This window comes from Erithacus rubecula, assembly GCF_903797595.1.
Source record: "Erithacus rubecula genome assembly, chromosome: 16".
NCBI lineage: Eukaryota > Metazoa > Chordata > Aves > Passeriformes > Muscicapidae > Erithacus > Erithacus rubecula.
The window spans coordinates 10,058,260-10,076,041 of record NC_136668.1 but is presented as its reverse complement, the minus strand read 5'-3'; the positions used below and the strand labels follow the sequence as shown (position 1 = coordinate 10,076,041).

Sequence of the window (17,782 nt, the reverse complement as noted above, 5' to 3'; positions counted from 1 at the left end):
GCTGGCATTGTCATTGTCACCCAGGCAAACAGCTGCATGTGCTGATCCCTGCCAGGGCAGGGGCACTGGAGTGTGCAGCTGGGCTCACTGGGCAGTTCATTCCTTGGCTGGTCTACAGAGCTGACCCAGGGATGTGATTTTCTCTCTGTCTTACCGCAGAGGCGAAGCCTGAGGTGCATTTTCATAATCCCCATGGAAATCCTCAGCTTGGCTCCTGGAGCCCTTCTGCCCAAAGCTTGTGGCTGCTGCTCGAGTGGCCAGCCCGGGGCTCTCTGGGCTGTAGGATGGCACAGCAGCTGCCCCTCTGTCCTTGGCTCCTGCTTGGCTGCTCCTGGGGAAGGAGGGCTTCTTCATGCTGACCTGCACAGCTGCCCTGGGGGCAGCTCCCCCAAAGCTTTCCAGCTCTTTAGCTCCTGCAAGTACAATTGTCCCACGTCAGGCAGGAAGCAGTGGTGGCTCAGCAGAACAGCACTGCAATAGCAGGGGATGGGAAACTGGGATGTCTGAGCAGGTGGGTGAGGCTCACTCTGCTCTGCACAGACTGAACCTGCAGAGCTGCATGAGCCAAACCTGACTTCTGGCCAGGGCTTCTGTACCTGTACCACCACAGGCCAGGTGGTACAATAAAAGGAATAGACACAGCCAATGTGTTGGGCCAAGCTGGATCCCTGGAGGGATGAATCTCAAGGATAACTCCTCTGAGAGAAGCAACATCTTCACCTTGTCAACCTTGACCCAGGAAGAAGAGGGACCAAAAGCACAAACACAGAACAATTTGCATCCAGATTTGAGAGGTCCCCAAGCAGACTATGTTTTTGGGGCACTTCTCTAAAGCCTACAACATTGCTTGGGTCTGTCTTCTGCTTGGGAAATATCTGTAATTCTGCCTGATGTTGAACAGCAGCAAGTTCTTTTGTGCTTAGCTGCTCAACACAGAAATCCATGTGCTTACCTGGGGAAACAGAGAGATGTGCACTGGATGCTGCAGACCCAAATTCATTTTCAGCAACACATTTAAATATTCCAGAGTCTTCTGGAAAAGCTTCTGTAATAACCAGGGTGCAGACTTCCTCTGAAATAAGAGATTCAGGCATGATGTTGTACCACAAGAAGCAAACATTAATTGTAGGAACTGCTCTTTACAGGACTCTTTACTTAGTGATGGGGATTAACACCAATAAAGTGCAAAAATGTGGTGTAGAGGGCATAGGAATTCAAGGGGTTTAGAAGGAGCAAGATTAGAGAAGACTCTTCTTGTGACATTAATGAAACAAAGTGCATTTTTTGTAATGGATGTTTTGTTTGTTTGTTTGCTTGCTTCTTTGGGGGATTTTGGTGGTTTTGTTTTGCTGGTTTTTTGTTTTGTTTTGTATTTTTTTTTAGTTGGTTAGTTGTTTTTTTTATTTTTTGGTTGGTTTTTTTTTTTTTTGCTAATTTCTGTATTTTCTTGCACAAGTTTGAAAGACTATAGGTCAGAATGTTTGATATGCTTCCTCATAGCATAGGGTACTCTTCATTGGCTGAATGTAAAAGGATTGATGTATTTTTCCAAGTGTCATAGAAAAAAATCAGGGCCTTTCAGGTGCTTGCAGCAAAAAACCAAAAATTAAGACCTTGAAAGCTCTTGGCCTGACTATTGTCTCCTGGCTACCTTTGGACATTATTATTTTATTTTGGATGAGGTGAGAAATACTGAGTGTGGTGAGGAGTCTAAAAAAAATTGCCAGTGTACTTACCAGGAACTGCTGATGAACAAGCCTCTGTTCAAGATAAGATAGAAAGAATTTAAATTAGTATAATGTCAAAATGAAAAAACCCCAAATCCTTCAGCCCTCACCCCCTTTCCCACCTCAGCTGTCACCCTGCTTACAAGGGAATCATCTCCCTTCTGTCCATCACAAGGAACAGAATCTGAGCAGGGAAGGCTCAGGTGTGGCTGGGGAAGCTGGTGGTGCAAACACCTCTGCACTGAGGTCATACACAGAGAGCTTGACTGACTTTGGGGTTGGTTGCTGTGGGTTTGTCCCTCTGGAGCTCTGAGCTCATCCTGGCAGTGTAAGAATTGTTTGAAATGAGGCTATGCTTTTTCCCCTGAGTCCATCAGGATATGGTGACAATGCTTCCATGGCTCATTAATAACTAACAGCCTGGAATGTCCCCTTGTGCCTGACCCACCCATGCAAGGCCAGGGGAGGTGCAGACTGTGCAGCAGCCTGTCACTGCAGGGCATCTGACACTTTAAACTTAACTCTCTTCTGTGAATGACCTGATCTCTATAGCCATTCTCATTCCTGTCTTTTCCCTGTCCCAGTACAATATCTGCCCATCCAACAGGGGCAGCAGCACCTACTTTTCCTCAGGATTCGGAAATCAGCAGAATCCATGATCTGATCATATTCCCTGTACCAGTGCACCTGCAGGGGGGGAGAGGAGTGAACACGACACTCAAACACCACCAGCTGGCCCTTGGTAGCTCTTATGTTCTGCAGGCCCTGGAGGAGAAAATATTTGTGTTAAATGTCTGATCTGAGTATTTCCTCATTGTAGCATTCATTAGGAGGTGATACACCCTTCAGTGAGGAAGATGGTCTTGCCTGTATTTTCATTTTACTTAAAATAGTTGTCAGAATTTTAAATTCATTTGCAGTGGGTTGTGAGTTGAAATTTTTTCACCAGAAGACCAGCACTCATTAAAGCCTTGCTTGTGCATTTAAAGATACAAATGCAGGAAAAACATCTATTCCACTGGATGCAATATAATAAGGGTGGTTACAATGAGAGGTTTCCACTTCAGCCTTTACTTCCTTTTCAGGAAATAAATGACATGAATTCCTATGTGGTTCTGTCTGTCTGGATAATTTACCAATTCAGATGTTAGTTTGATAGCATCACTAATGAATTATTCTAGCCTTTTTGAATTGTAAATGAACCAATGTTCCAGCCTAGAAATACTTTCTGATGGAACAACAAAATGCAAAATCTAATGCTGGTATTTACAGGGTAGGCTATGTTGTTCAGACAACTTGTGCTCTTTACCTTTGTAAACACAGGTGTGGTTCCATAGGCAGACCCAGCCAGGCTCAGAGAGGGACTCTGCATCTAGATGGCAAATAAAAGAGATTTTTGTAGATTGAATTTTTCACATGCAGAAGCCTAGCTGTGTTGCTGGCACTTTACTTTGAAGGAAAAGAAACTTCAGAGTGTTTTATGTGTTGTTCATGTTCTGGACTAGTTAACACCCCATGGAGATTCTCCTCTGCTCAGGTGTTTCAAGAGGAAACAACTCCCTGGCCTGCAGACACCACCTTAGTGGGAAGAGGAGCTGATAACCAGCAATTGCTGCTCAGAGCTTTAAGCCAATTATCTGCTCATAGCTTGCAGCCTCTGTGTAAGATCAGTGCTGCTGCCAGAATCTGTCCCTCCCCTTCCACACAGATCCTGACCCCGTTCAGCTGATCCCAGGTCTGGCTCTTCCTGGTTTGTGTCCTGTCTGTGGTTGCTGCAGTGAGGCTGAATGTAGAGAAATGAGCAGGATTTTTCTATTCTGTCCTGACATCCTTTCTTAGAGCTCAGCTGTCACAGAAGTTCCAGTAAGGCTTTCTTGATTAAGCAAGAAAGGTGGTTTTTGAGATGATCAAATATTTGCAGTGCAAGATATGTGCTGTTCCATGGTGAAGTGTTGATGTGCACACATCTCTGTCTAATATAGCTTTGGAACCATGTGTCTTGCCCATAAATGTGCAACTGGAGTGTTTGGGCTTATTTTGCTGTGACACTGGCCTTTTTTCATAGCTTTATCTCTGAAATAACCCATCTTTTCATCTCTTTGCCTCCCAGCCTGAGTTAAGATGTGAATCTGTCTCTAGGTGTTCTGAACTTCCCAGCTCTTGGCCACAGAGGTGCTCTAAACCAGCTCTCTGTTTTGAAGTGAATCTTTGAAATACAACTTGAAATACAAATGCCTTTGGGCATTTCCAGCCTCCTCACCTGCTCCCTCACTTCTTGGCAATTCTGACCAGGAAATGCTCCAAGCCAGAAACCCCTTTTCAAGAGCTTAGGGTCCAGACTTTGATATTCATGCTGACCCTTGCCTCTTAGACACTTGCTGAAGATGAGCCTGAGCTGACCCTTGCAAAATAGTTCTAGAATGCTGTAAATAATAATTTAAAACGTGTGTAACCTGCTCTTTGAGTGTCAATAGATAAGCTGAATTAAAGTGGTGTAACTCTAGTGCACTGAATGGTTGTGAGAGACTGCACTGGCTGAGGAACCAATGGTCAGAAAACCACTGGTGGCTCTCTGCTTTTCCCTCGTGTGTGGGGAAAAATAAACAGGGCAGGATGGAGACAGAGGCTTTAGGAGGCTGAATATACTTGATCCAATAATATTTACACTTACTGTGACATTCCTCTGACCCCAACAGGATGCTGAGACTTGCAAGGAGGCTTAGCCCTCAGATTTACCCTAAGAACCTGCAGAGACAAACATAAAGCAGTGTATGTTTAGAACTATCCCCTCTTCCTTACAACACAGCAATGCCTGTTTTGTGAACTGAGCACAGGCTGCCTGAGGTCACACAGAGATGCCAGAGGAAATAGAAGCATCCTGAGTATTTGAGAGGAGGCTCAGGTCACCTCCAGAGCATGGAGACACTTTAACAAGATTGTTAATGCACACCTCTATAGAAGACCCCAGTTACATATGAAACCTGGCTTCATGCGGGAACTAGGGTTTCCTGCATTTGGATGGGAAAGTCCAAAAAAAACCCCTTGCTACTTTAGTGAAAGTGAACATGGAATCTCATAAACCAGCTGCTAGTTTCTTTTGCATGAAGACTGTAGCCTTGACACAGAAAAAGTAGTTCTTGAGATCTTAATAGCTCACCATGGTAATTAAAGGTTTACAGGTGTAATTTTTGTTTCCCTTTTGCTGTAGCAGGAGGGATTGTTCTTGCTGGTGTACCACAGGATACCAACCCTGCTCTCCTGGGCCATCTGCACAGGACAGAGGCCAGCCTTGACAAACACCCTGCAGGAACAGCAGCACTGCTGCTGTCACACACTCTGCCTCTGGAACTGGGGCTCTGGTGAGGGACAGCAGCATCTGGGACACGTGGTGACAGTGCTCCTGTGCCTGCAGTGTGGGGAGGGAATGGAGCCTGGTTTGCCAGCCAGGAGAAGACATGGGAATGCCTGAGCTGGTGCTCTGCTGGCTGCAAGAGCTGTGGAGGTTCCCTGCTGCTCTCTGCTGTGATGCAATCCTCGTGAGCAGAAGTGAGGGATTTGCATTCCCCATCCATTAGGGCAGCTTCCACCCTCTCCTGGTGCCTGTGGCATCAAATTCAGTGTTGTCTGGTGGCAGGTGCTGGTACAGCAAAGCCCTGTGTCTGTGCCTGAGCCTGTGGCCATGCAGGCAGCACCTGAAGGTACTGGCAGATGTTTGCAGAGCTGTTATTTGCTGTTGAATACTCAGTTGCTAAAGCCACTGTAGTGCTCCCCTGTGAGCTCCTTGCCTGAGCCACTCCTGTGTGGCAGCTTTGCTTTGTGCTTGCTGTCTGTGAAGAACCACATCTGAGAGATCATGGCTTGGCATCTTAACTCTCTTGTAGTTGTTTTCTGGCACCCTGGCAGTGTTCTAAGTCAGAGCAGTGTGGGTGTTTCTTCAGGGTTTGGATCTTACCCTTGTTGATCTCACATGGTAGAGTTTGGCACTTAGAGACTTTGTCAGGCATTACATAGAGTAACTGCGAATTTGAGATATTCCAGCTGACTGTCACCCTGTCTGGGAGACATACTGGTGGAGTTACAGGTGGGTACCTGGTGTAGAGAGACAGAGATACCTCAGCAGGGTGGGATTTAGCCACCTTGAAGAGGTCAGCAGGCTACAAATAACCCATTTTATAAAATAAATTCAGTGTACATGTCTGAATTCCTCAGAGGCTGTGCATAGCTCTTTGGTACAAATAATTTACTTGAGATCTGTTCCCTTTCTCTTCTGCTTTCTGGCACTCTCCAAAACAGTGACACCCAATTACCATGATGTGTATTTTGCAGTCTAGTTGGATTTGCCTGGTTAAAATAAGAGCATATCCCAGTGTGTCTCATTCACACCTGCCGTGTGTTACTGAGCTCTGTGGGCCCCAGGCACAGTTACCCATGGACTTGGACCACCCAGGGCCTTCATATTTCTAGCTGTTGCTCTTGATTTATAAATGTCTCTCAAGCAGTTCAAGGATGGCTTCTCTCCAAGGTTATATCATGAGGCTATATCAACAAGGCTGTGCTGTGATGCAAGGGCTGCTGGATAATCCCAAACCCTTGGATGTGGAAGCAGTGCCTGGGAAACCAATGTTTCTGGGTTGCCCTGGGTTCCCACTGCAAGCCAACCCTGGCTGGACTGCACCTGTGCAATTCCTGTGGTGCTGGTTGCAGTGCTGGACTGCACCTGTGCAGATTCCTGTGGTGCTGGTTGCATTGCTGGACTGCACCTGTGCAATTCCTGTGGTGCTGGTTGCATTGCTGGACTGCAGCTGTGCAATTCCTGTGGTGCTGGTTGCAGTGCTGGACTGCAGCTGTGCAATTCCTGTGGTGCTGGTTGCAGTGCTGGACTGCACCTGTGCAATTCCTGTGGTGCTGGTTGCAGTGCTGGACTGCACCTGTGCAGATTCCTGTGGTGCTGGTTGCATTGCTGGACTGCACCTGTGCAATTCCTGTGGTGCTGGTTGCATTGCTGGACTGCAGCTGTGCAATTCCTGTGGTGCTGGTTGCAGTGCTGGACTGCAGCTGTGCAATTCCTGTGGTGCTGGTTGCAGTGCTGGACTGCACCTGTGCAATTCCTGTGGTGCTGGTTGCAGTGCTGGACTGCAGCTGTGCAGATTCCTGTGGTGCTGGTTGCAGTGCTGGACTGCAGGTGTGCAATTCCTGTGGTGCTGGTTGCAGTGCTGCCTTCCAGCCTATCAGGCAACAGTTGGTACAGGCAGCTTTCAGGACCTGGAATGTTGGATGATTTGGGTTTTTTCTATTTGCCTCCAAATAAAAAGGGTGATGAAAAATGTTCAGATTATGAAAGGAGTTCCTGGACTGATATATCTGCTTTAAAGAGTGTCCCTTTAAAGAGAGACACCATTAACAAAACTGCATTGGAGGATCATAGCCCCTTCCTTTTCTGCACAACAAAAGACTTCATTATCCTTGGAATTGCCATCATCCTTGAGGTCCTGCTGTCTCCATCCATGCTCAGCCTGGACTCACACAGGTCATGCACAGAGGTTGTGCAGTGGTCAGGGGAATGGTGGCTATCTGTGGTTTAGGACACAGCACAGTGAGGTGCTGCAGGAGGATTGGACATGCTGTATCTGGAGTGAGGAGCAAGGTCTTGGAGGGAAGTTGCTCTACTGAACTGAATAAGAACAGCTCCTGACAAGTTTCCAGTATGATGAAACAGGCACTGAACTTTAGCACTAAGCAGGAATAGCACCAGCTTGTGAATTGGTGCTCAGGACAGTTACTCAGTTGCATGGCATTAGTTCCTCGATTGCTGCTAAGACTCCTGACGGGGCAGAGACCATGGCCAAGGGATGGTGGCTGTCAGGGCTGCAAGTGTGCCTGGCCCGCTGCCCTGTGGCACACCAGGCAGTCAGAGTTCCCACAGTGAACACAGGCAGCTCTACGTGGGCTGCTGCAGCTGCCAGTGCTTGAGAAAGGCTGGGTTAACCTCTCATCAGAGCAGATCCTGTCAGTTCAGCTGAGTGCAGACCCCATCACTGGGATTCTGTTTGTTCTTGGCTGCTGTAGGTGTCTGCTAAAGAGCAGAAGCCATCCTTGAAATCCACGTTGCTGGCAGCACCTCTATAGACAAATTCATCTTCACACACATGGTTTATGTTAGATGCTCTGCTCTCACCTCCTCTTGTGTGGTCCTTCTATTTCATAGTTTGCTTCTCATGAGTGTGCCGGATGATCTCACTGACAATATTTGATTTAAGTAAAGGAGAGTTCATAGGAAATGATAAAAGGCTTATGAGCTTCAGTGCTCAGTGGGACAGTCATCGCTTTAGTCTGAATTATCTGGTTTTGATTGACACCTAATGAACTTTGGGCAAGGATATTTAGTAAACCAGGAGACTTTCAAGCCTGCTGAACATGACATCTGGTGCTGCTTTAAAGGGTGGAGTGTATTTGGGAGAGTAAATGTCCTGAGAGCATTTGGACACTGGCTGTAATGCTAGCCCTGCTAGTACTAACTGGTTTCACGTGGCTCAAACATTGGGCTTCTGTAGGAGGCCAGAGCTGTCCTGGGTGTGTCACTCTCCAGCTCAGCAGTGAAAATGAGAGGAGGTCATTCAACTTTCAGGAAAACACTGGAAGGTCATTCTGAGGTATATGTTTTCTCTCTGGCACATCTCCTTTTCCTTATGAGTGATGCTCCAGTCGTCTGTACCAGTCAGTTCTCAGACTTTGAAGATGCTGATCCCACATCCTGAGGAGCTCTGTGTGTGACCTGCTCCTCTGTCTGTGTTTGCCTTGCTAAGCAAAGAAGTTTCCTAAGGAAGATGTTCAAGGCCACACTGCAAGGCTTGGGGCAACCTGATTGAGTGGAAGATGTCCCTGCCCGTGGCAAGGGAGCTGGGACAAGATGGTCTTTAAAATCCTTTCCAACCCAAACTATTCTGTGATTTTATGAGTCTGTGAAAAGTCATCACCCTACAATTTACGCCCTTGAAAGAATATCTAGCCAAGGTTTTACCTTGGTGAGTCATTCTAGCAGTCCTAGTGTCTCATGTAAATGTCAACCTTTACTTAGTGTAACTCTAGATCTTTGTGAAGTGGACAGAATTAGACTCAGCCAAATGAAGAGCCCAAGGACCTTTGCAACCCAACACCAGAATGATTACAAGGTACATACAGATCACGCTGTTGACACAAACCGTAATGACGACGTTCTGGCATTACCTGAATAGTTGACATGGCTGCAGAATTATGCTATATGCAACACTAGGACAAATTTAACACAGGGCTAGGAAAGTATTAAATCTGCACAGAGCCCTTCTGCCAGGTGTTTAGATCATGGAAAACACATTAAACCTGTTTTAGGAACAAGACGAGCATCTGCTGGATCTGAAATACATTGCATTGCAAAGAGTGTGTGTAGAGGGGAGGAGTACATTTAAAAACTCTTGAAGTGAGGCAGAGCTAGACTGCAACATCACATTAATGTACCAGCTTGTCTTTTATTTTAAAAACAAGCTTGAATGGATACACAGGATAACACTCAACTTTCAATCACTTTGGAACTGATGCATTTTGCAAGCCATCTGCATGTACCTGATGGTGCTACTCATTTTCATAGAGGTGTTCAAGCTTTGGGAATGTGTGCTAGACACTTGGGTATCTTGTGGCCCTACTCTGTAGGGCTTAGCAGAGATATGAGTAGGTCTGCAGAGAATGAGGCTCTCCCAATGGCAGTGGGCTTCAGGAGGCTCAGTCTGGAGCTGTATTTCTTCTGTGCCATATGGCAAACAGGGAAATTGTCACCACTTCAGTAGTGAGCTCTCTAGTTGTGAGTTCCTTAGTGGTGTGAAAGTGTGATTAGAAAGTGGCTTCTCTGTTGCTCCTGGAGTGTGAATAATGAGACTTCTGTAGGAAGTGAGAAAAGAGTGATTTTATTTGCTTCTCTTCCTACGCTTCAAGAATCCTGAGAAGATCAGTTGGGTTGCAGAGGCAGTTGTGATTTGTGGAATGATTTCTTAAAATCACTGCACTTCAGGTGGGGAGTGGAGCAGGTTTGCATCAGCTGGGATATTCTGAAAATAGTCAAAGAGCTGCAAGAGGCTATTGTAGCTATTAGTAAGGTATTCACAGAAACTGCAGAATCCTGGTTGGATATGAAGCTTGCTGAGAGTCTTTCTAAATTGTAGAAGTACAGCTGAGTATATTTCAAAGACCTCCTTTATTTTTGGCATATTTTCAGAATAGGTAGCACCAAAGAGCACAATTTCAGAAGCTCATTTCCTGTGAATTCAGCTTTTAATGCCTCCCATGAAGCAGGTTGGAGATTTACATCTCAAAAGTTGTGTCTAGCATTCCTGTGGGCATTTTTCTACATGTTTGGAAAGGGCTGGAAAGGGCAGAAAGATGTGCTGGCTTGCAAGGACAGGCTCCCTCTGGAATTAGCAAAGACCATCAAGCATGGAGACCAGCATGGCTGCTGGAATGAGTGTACTGTATTTCATGCTTCAAAGTCTTTGCTAAGTTTAAGTTGGGTTTTGCCCCATTTTACAGGGCAAGTGACGCAAAGAAAAGAGCATCAGCACTCAGAATGTAATGGCATTTGAGCAACTGCAGCCTTAATATAGGAAAGGGCACAGTAGAAAGCTTAATTTTGGAACTGATTGAGGCACATCCCTGATGAGATGGTGGACAAACACACCCAGATTGTGGCTGACGAGGAGCCTGTGGGCTGTTGGTGCAGGTGTGCAAATACTCACACATGTCCCTCTCCAAGTGAGGTATTGTCTTAGGCTGCAATACAGGGTGTGACCAGAAGTATGTATTCTATCACCACCTGTTAAACCAGGTGGGGCAGTGATCCTTTTCTCTGTGGGAGATATTAACTGCTAATGGGCCAGCTGTTAAAACCACCGGGGGCAGTGATCTTTATCTTTCCCACAACCTATCCTTCCTCCAGTAAGATATCTCCTGTTAATGGGCCATTCACTCCCACTGCATGACTGACAAAATTACATCATCCCACTGGGAGATGCTCCACCCAGGGGGAGGAGCCAAGCCTTTGATACCTAAATAAAAACTGAGATTTGGAACAGCAAAGTAGCCTTTTTTCATTGGATTCCAGAGGAAAAACAGACCCTTCCATATCACCACTGGACCTTCAGAGGAAAACTGCACCTTCTACAGGAGCACTGCTCCAAATGAACCATATCTGCCACTGCAGGAGGATGCAGGCACCATTGAATGGGACTGCTGCCAACACCCTGACTGACTGACGGGGCGTCAGGTTGGATTCTGACTGTCAGTGTTTTGGGTTTGTTCTTTGCAATATTGTATTTCTATTTTAATTTTTCCTAGTAAAAAAACTGTTATTCCTATTTCCCAAATCTTTGCCTGAGAGCCCCTTAATTTCAAAATTCTAATAATTTGAAGGAAAGGGGTTTACATTCTCAATTTCAGACAGAGGCTCCTGGCTCTCTTAGCAGACACCTGTCCTCCAAACCAGCACAGGTATGATGAGATGGGGGCTCAATAAGTGTCCTTTCTAGTCTCCTTTGTCTGTGGAGGGTCCCTGGGCAGCCAGAGCCCGTGGCAGGGCTTGGGGGCCGCCTAGCGAGAGGGACACACTGCCAGGGACAGCCCCTCCTGGCACCAGGGAGGGGGGACATTAATTTTATCCCTCCTATTACGTGCCTCTTCTGAGCACAGCTGTTTCTCAGGGCTGGAAAATCCTGGCTTTCCCTCCCCTTATTTGGATAACAGCTGAACTGCTGACAGATATTGGACACTTGAATCAAACTGGAGTTCCTAGAAACAAGTGACTAAATCCCCTTTTAAGCACCGACATTAAAAGATGCCTGGAGCTTATTTTAAGAGATGCTAAGCTTCCACTTGAAGTCGTGAGGCTCCATACTTGTTAAAGTGTATTCATGTCAAACAGAAATCCTGCTAATTTCCTTCCTTTCTTCCCTATAAAAACCCCTGCCCCTGCCCCACTTCTTTGCATGCCAGAGCATTACAGAGATGTGAGAAGGATTTTGAGCCCAGACTGCCTGACATGTGAAGCCTACAGGGCTGGGATGAAGGCTCTGGTGCCCTCTGTGACCTGCAGAGGATGTTCAGGTGTGAATACAAGCAGCAGCATGTCTGCTGGGCAACCCGAGCTCCTGGGTTCCTGCCTGCTGTCCTGTGCAGTATCTTTGGCATTCACATGGCACAGGCACAGCCCAGAGGCTGTTTGGTGAATCTTGAGGGTTCCTTATGTGAATTCTATGGACCATTCAGTGCCATGGAATGAATGTTTCAAGAACCTGTAAATGCTGTCTCTGCAGTTAGGATGCTGTGACAAAACTAGATGCAATTCTTTCCTGAAAGCTGAGGAAACACCCCCAGTCTCACAGTCTCCAGGATTTCTGCTTCCTAAATCCCATCCCAGCTCTGCTTTTCACTGCAGACTGCTGGAGAGTTACTCCCATTCCCACAGCAGTGCCTGCAGGCAGTGATGAAGAAGAGCCTCAGCCATAATACAAAAGCTCACATCTTGTTTTTTTCAGCCAGTGAGTGAGCTGACCTCCCCACCGTGGCCCAGTGATGACTCTGCTGCACGTCAGAGGCAGATTAAGTTAACAGGGCCAGAGAGGAGGGCCAGAAGCCTGTCCAGCCCCATGCCCCATCTGGGGCACACCTTCCAAGGAGGTGGCTCTCATTCCAGCAGGCTTAGAGATGGGAATTGTGTGATCAGTGCATGTAACTGTGACTCATGGGTTTGCTATCTGGAGCCCCAAGGATGACTCTGCTGCCCTGGCTGTACCCTTACGTTTGCATTTTCTGCAGAACACAGCCAGTTCAGATCTCCACATCTGTTACATGTGCCCCTCCTCCAGAAAAAGGGATTTTTGTGAACAGCACTGCAGGATTGCAACTGCTACAGCATCCTGTATCACAGGATGTCTTTGCTATAGTAGCAATTACCAAAATGGAGAAAGAGCCTTTTCTGTCCCCAAACACGATGATTTTACTTAGCTGATTTCATTTGCATGGAAATAAAAGTAACTAACGTATATCCTCAGATGGGAACACATCAAATGGGATGTCTCTAGAGTGACAGCAGTTAGCTCTCTTGCACTCAGATGCAAATAGGAAAGTGGGGTAGCTTTTGCAGAGCCTGCATAACATTTTTCTCCAGAGTGCTATGCAAAGCAGCACGTGCCTGCTGTAGCTCCTGTCATCTCCTGTCACACAGGTGTGCCTCAAGTGGTTACTGACTGGTGGTCTGATGCTTCTGACATCTAAACCTGAAATCATCGAGGCTGGCAGCTCCAGAGATGAACCCAAGCTCCTGAGCCTGCTGAAATGTCAGCTTTTTGTCCCAGTGAGTCTCCTGAGCTGCTGGGGCTGCAGTGGAGGCAGGGCAGTGACAGGCTGCTCCTCCCAGACACTGCCCCAGGCAGGGGAGCTGTGCACATAATCCTTTGGCTCCCCATCACCTCTGTGCCCTCAGTGAATTCTGCCCTAAGGATCTTGTCCTAGCTCAGCTCCACCAGCTCTGCTCACCACCTGGGACAGGATCAGCACTTCCCCAGCCAGAGTGAAGTCAGGGGGGAGATCTGAGCAAGCACAACTAAACAGGAGCCCAGGATCCCCTGGAGTCTGTGTGCTCGGAGGAGTGCTATTTAAAGCTCTCTCATCTCTGGTTTCCCTGACATGCCAGAAGATGTTTTTAGCTCCCTGGTCAGAGAATTGTCTGTCTGTCTGTCTGCTGAGTGGTGGTGCCTGTGTCCCCATGGTGGTGGTGAAGGTTCTGGCCAGAGGGGCCTTCCTGGGGGCACAACAAGGGTTGGGGTTCCCCCAGGAGCTGGGGGGTTGTGGTGAGCATGTGAACCACAGGAGCAACTGCTGGGTATCAGAGCTGCATAAACCTGGCTCCCCCCATGCCACAGCAGAGCTGTGAGCTGGCCAGCCTGGGACTGGGGTGCACAGCATCTGAAGGATGGGGGTCTCTGGCCAGCTCCTGCCCCAGCTGGGGCAAAGCTCTTCCCTCTGCTGCCACCTGAGCACAGAGCAATCTCAAACACCTCCCAAATGATGCTAGAGCAGGCTGTTGGTGCTGTGGTGTGAGGCTGGCAGAGAGGGAGCAGGGGCAGCTGGTGCAGTGATGCCAACATGAGGAGGGCATTTTCCATAATTTTTCCTTTGCATGGGCCTTGCAGAGGCTGGAGGGCTACTGTACAGTGGGGCAGGGCTGGTGTCTCTCAAATACTTGTTCTCAGTCCTCTCAGAAATCCCTGATTTCTTCACCAAATAAGCTGGGGCAGTTTCAGCATCTAAAAGAGAATTTGAGTCTACACCAAGAGCTCTGATTCAACACCTGGTCTCATGGTAATTATCCCAAAACTGCTGGGAGTCAGAATGTAACATATAACCAAGTCAGGAAGAGCAGCTTGTTGCATGTGCTGCAGCATCACCACAAAACTCAAAGCAAGGACTTATCTCTTGCACTGTAAAATGTGGTAAAGAAAACTATTCCTGTCTGGAAGCTTTTTCACAGAGCATAAATTATGCATTAAAAATGTGTAACTAATCAGGATATTGTTAAGCACTGTAGTTTGGAAGCCTGTGTGTAGAACTAAGGTGTAGACTATGAAGCAGTTAAAGGTACCAATTCCCCAAACCATCTTTGTTCAAATTGCCTAAATTAACCTGTCACTGCACAGTCAAAGGCAGCTTTTTATAAGGAAATAACTTTACAAACCCCAAGCCATTTCAGAGAAAATTGAGCTGGCAGAAAGCATTGCATAAAATTAAATAACTTCCACAGATGTTTCTTGAATGAAGAATGAGTTCTAATGGTCATTATTTGTGCCCAGCTAGCATCAAGGCTGTGCCATCCAAGCTGTCCCAAGCACCTCCTGTGACAGTGCCATGTGTCACCCCGTGTCCAAGGAGGAGGAAAGGCTGGTTTCAGTGAATTTGGCATTTTGGGTCCCACAGACTCTGTGTGCCTGGCTGGTGGCAGGCAGTGACTGCTCACAGCCAGGAGCCCATGCACAGACAGGCAGTGGCTGCACAGCCAGACCCCCCCAGAAATAGGATCAGGCTAATTTTAACTGCCTGGGCAGCATTTGATATGGAAGCAGCTGGTGTCATACAAAACTCTGCCTGTTGAGCAGCCCGAGTGCATTGCTAAAGCAAATGTGCTCATTTCCACACAAAGGCCTGATTTTAGCTTGCACTTGACTCATTATAAATCAGAGCTGTAAATCTGTAGCCATAGACATGCAGTGCCTAACTCTTAGATTTTAATGCCATTTCTTCAGAAAAGTGAGGCATCTTATCTGTTTCTCTCACCCTGTAATCCATTGCATTGCTGTTTCACCTGCTAGTGAAAAGGTTTTCTGGTCATACTGCCTGTGTTCCTCTCTTGTGAAAAGGAGTTCTACAGTGAAAAGCTGATTTGCTAGATATCATGCTAATTGCCAAGAGCACATCTAGGCAGCCATCTCAGTGTGTGCTTGGATTACCTTCTTTTTGGCAGCTAAGACAAACTTCCTGGGTAGAAAATCCCTAAAAATACAGAAAGGCTTTAATTTCCTCTCTTCTGGAGAATGGCAGAGGTAGCACGTGTCAAACTTCAGCTCAAGTATCCCACAAGCAATTGATATTATTATTGGAAAGTCTCTCAAAAGCAGAAATGCCTAATTTAATGTGCACCCAGCTGCATTGGAAAGTTGTCACAAAGCCATGCCAGGGTGGCTATGAGCTCCAGCTTGTGCTCCAGGCCTTGCTGCAGCCCAGCAAGGGGCTGTCCCTTGCCCTCTGGGACCTTTGGAAATTAGGAAATGGCAATAGAAAGGCATGTGTGCACTGTGAGGCACAGGAAAGCCAGGGCTTTGTCTGCCTGCCCTCCCTGCTGAAAATAAAGTTTGCTTCTGCTTAGAGAGCTGGTCAGTAAATGAGTTTGAAATGCTATAGGTTAAATTAGCAGCAGAGTAGAGCTGAGATACAGTTCTTGTTAATAGTATTTGTGGGAAGTGGGCAAAGCTCCTCTCCCAGGCAGTGAAGACACACCACTCAATTCTCTTGCTACCTTTTGCAGTAACACAGAATTTCTCTAGGAGATAACAGTGTTAGGGACAAAGTTCGTGGATACCCCAAACCTATTATTGCATATAATGTATTATAGTATGTTAATTCATGCAACTGAAAAGAAAAACGTGATAAAGAAGATATTCAGGCAACAAAGGGATTAAGTTCCTTTCAAGAGGCAGGTCCTGCCCTCAAGTTTGCCTCACTCTCTGATCTGCTGAGGAAATACTTGATCCTCCCCTGCTTTGTCCTTGGGAGCTGGGAGGCTCCACACCCCCATCCTCCCCTGGCCATGCTCACACCCCTCTGGGTTAAGGCTACAGGTGATGGGCCAGGTGTTCATTGTGCCTTAGGGGCAGGAGGGGAACCCATGGCCTGAGCTCACCCTGTGCTGCTGCCCTGCCCAGAGGCAAGACAGGCTGTCCTTGCTCCTTGGCTGGGGCACAGGGAGAGCCAGTGGTGTATTCTGGTAGCACAGTGCAGGACACTGAACTTCTGGCTGTGAATAATGTGCTGTTAGAGAATCAGAGCAGCCTGTGCTGCTGGAAGGTGGAGCACAGGGTGAGACTCAATCCAAATTCACAGATGTTGTTCTGGTTATCTGCATTAACTGCAGTTCTTAGTGCTGTGAAAAGAAACCCTCTGAGAAGTTGTATTATATGTTCTGGCCTCTTTCTTCGCTGTATCACCTCTACCTCTTTTCTCTTTCCCCTGCCCACGAGCCATGTTTAGGAGCAGCTTTGGAGCCTGTGGGTGCTCTGCTGCACAACGCAGGCCCCATCACAGCTGAGGGTCTTGGGCACCATTTCATCTTCTCTCAGCCCAGGACACTAAATGAAGCACTGCTGGGCTGGCTGCCTGCAGAGTAGCTCATGAGTGAAGGGAGGGATTCAGGGGGCAGAGCTGGTCATGGCTTCACCCCTTGTCCTTGCTGTGGAGCTGCCCTGGCTGGCAGGGGAATCCTCTCTTGCCTTGGGAAGCACAATCTGCCTGGGCTTCTGGGGCAAGGGTAAGAGATGCTCAAGCAGGCAGCAGGACTGAGCCAAGGGTACTGTGGGTTTGGAGCTCCTGGTTTGCCAGGATGCTCAAGTGACCACCCTTGATGAGCCTAAAGGTGAGAGCAGAGCTTGGTGTGCCAGCAAGGGGAATGTTGCTCTCTGAAAAGGAAAATCTTATCATTGCCTCTAATCATTCTCCACTTCTGAAAAGCCTCAAACAGTCTGAGAACATGGTTAATATGGTACAAAATTAAAGTGGTACTTACCTCTATAAGCCATCAGTTTGGTTGTGAGGCTCTTGCTGCCAGCAGTGTGTGTCAGTGCTGAGTCTTGAAGTGGAAAGTCTCCTCTCCAGCAGCTCCTGTCTGAGGTCTGGAGGCTGTCTGGGGTGGTGGGTTACATTTCTAATGTTCAGATCCCTGCTTGTGAGTGATGGCATGGCGGGAATGTCAGCTGTATGGGAATAAACTGCAGCAATTTATTCCCTTCAGCCTGTTTGAAAGTCAACAGGGTGGCACCATTAGCCAGAACAAAACAGGTCCAGTGTTGTGAGATACAACGGTGGCCAGATCAGTAATTGCTCATAATTTGAAATGCTAATAGCCTTGAGTGCTGGAAAGGTGCCAGCTCAGGTCGATTGTGGCTCTCTACACTGAAAGAGAAGTGTAGGAAAACTTCATTAAAAGCAGGACTCTCTTATACAGATCTGGAATGTAAGGAATTCCCTATTCACTTGGGATATAAAGAAAACCTGAGCTTCTTCCCAGATGCTGAAGAATGCAGGGAGATATCCTGGTGGAGCCAGCACATGTCTAGCTGGCTCGAGCAGCCTCATGTAACCACCCTCCAGACTTGGCAGTGCAAAGCTTGTGAGAGCTGGAGGGAAGTTGTGATGATGGCAGAGGTGCAGGGCCTTTATTCTCTTAAATTTCACACGAAGTGCACTGTTCAGTGGGGTGTCCTGGGGAGGCA

The 17,782-nt window shown here is 47.3% G+C and overlaps 1 protein-coding gene across 1 annotated transcript; it reads right to left on the bottom strand.

The window, feature by feature from the left end:
• Positions 1-92: 92 nt before the first annotated feature.
• Positions 93-17,165, bottom strand: LOC306809087 (palladin-like). Its single transcript, XM_079320228.1, has 7 exons — positions 17,077-17,165; positions 4,399-4,472; positions 3,037-3,099; positions 2,351-2,492; positions 1,737-1,760; positions 953-1,072; positions 93-413 (listed from the first exon to the last, which is right to left on the bottom strand). Exons 3-7 carry the CDS (start codon positions 3,097-3,099, stop codon positions 151-153), a joined length of 612 nt encoding a protein of 203 aa, XP_079176354.1. The 5' UTR covers positions 4,399-4,472; positions 17,077-17,165; the 3' UTR covers positions 93-150.
• Between the last annotated feature and the right edge of the window lie 617 nt (positions 17,166-17,782).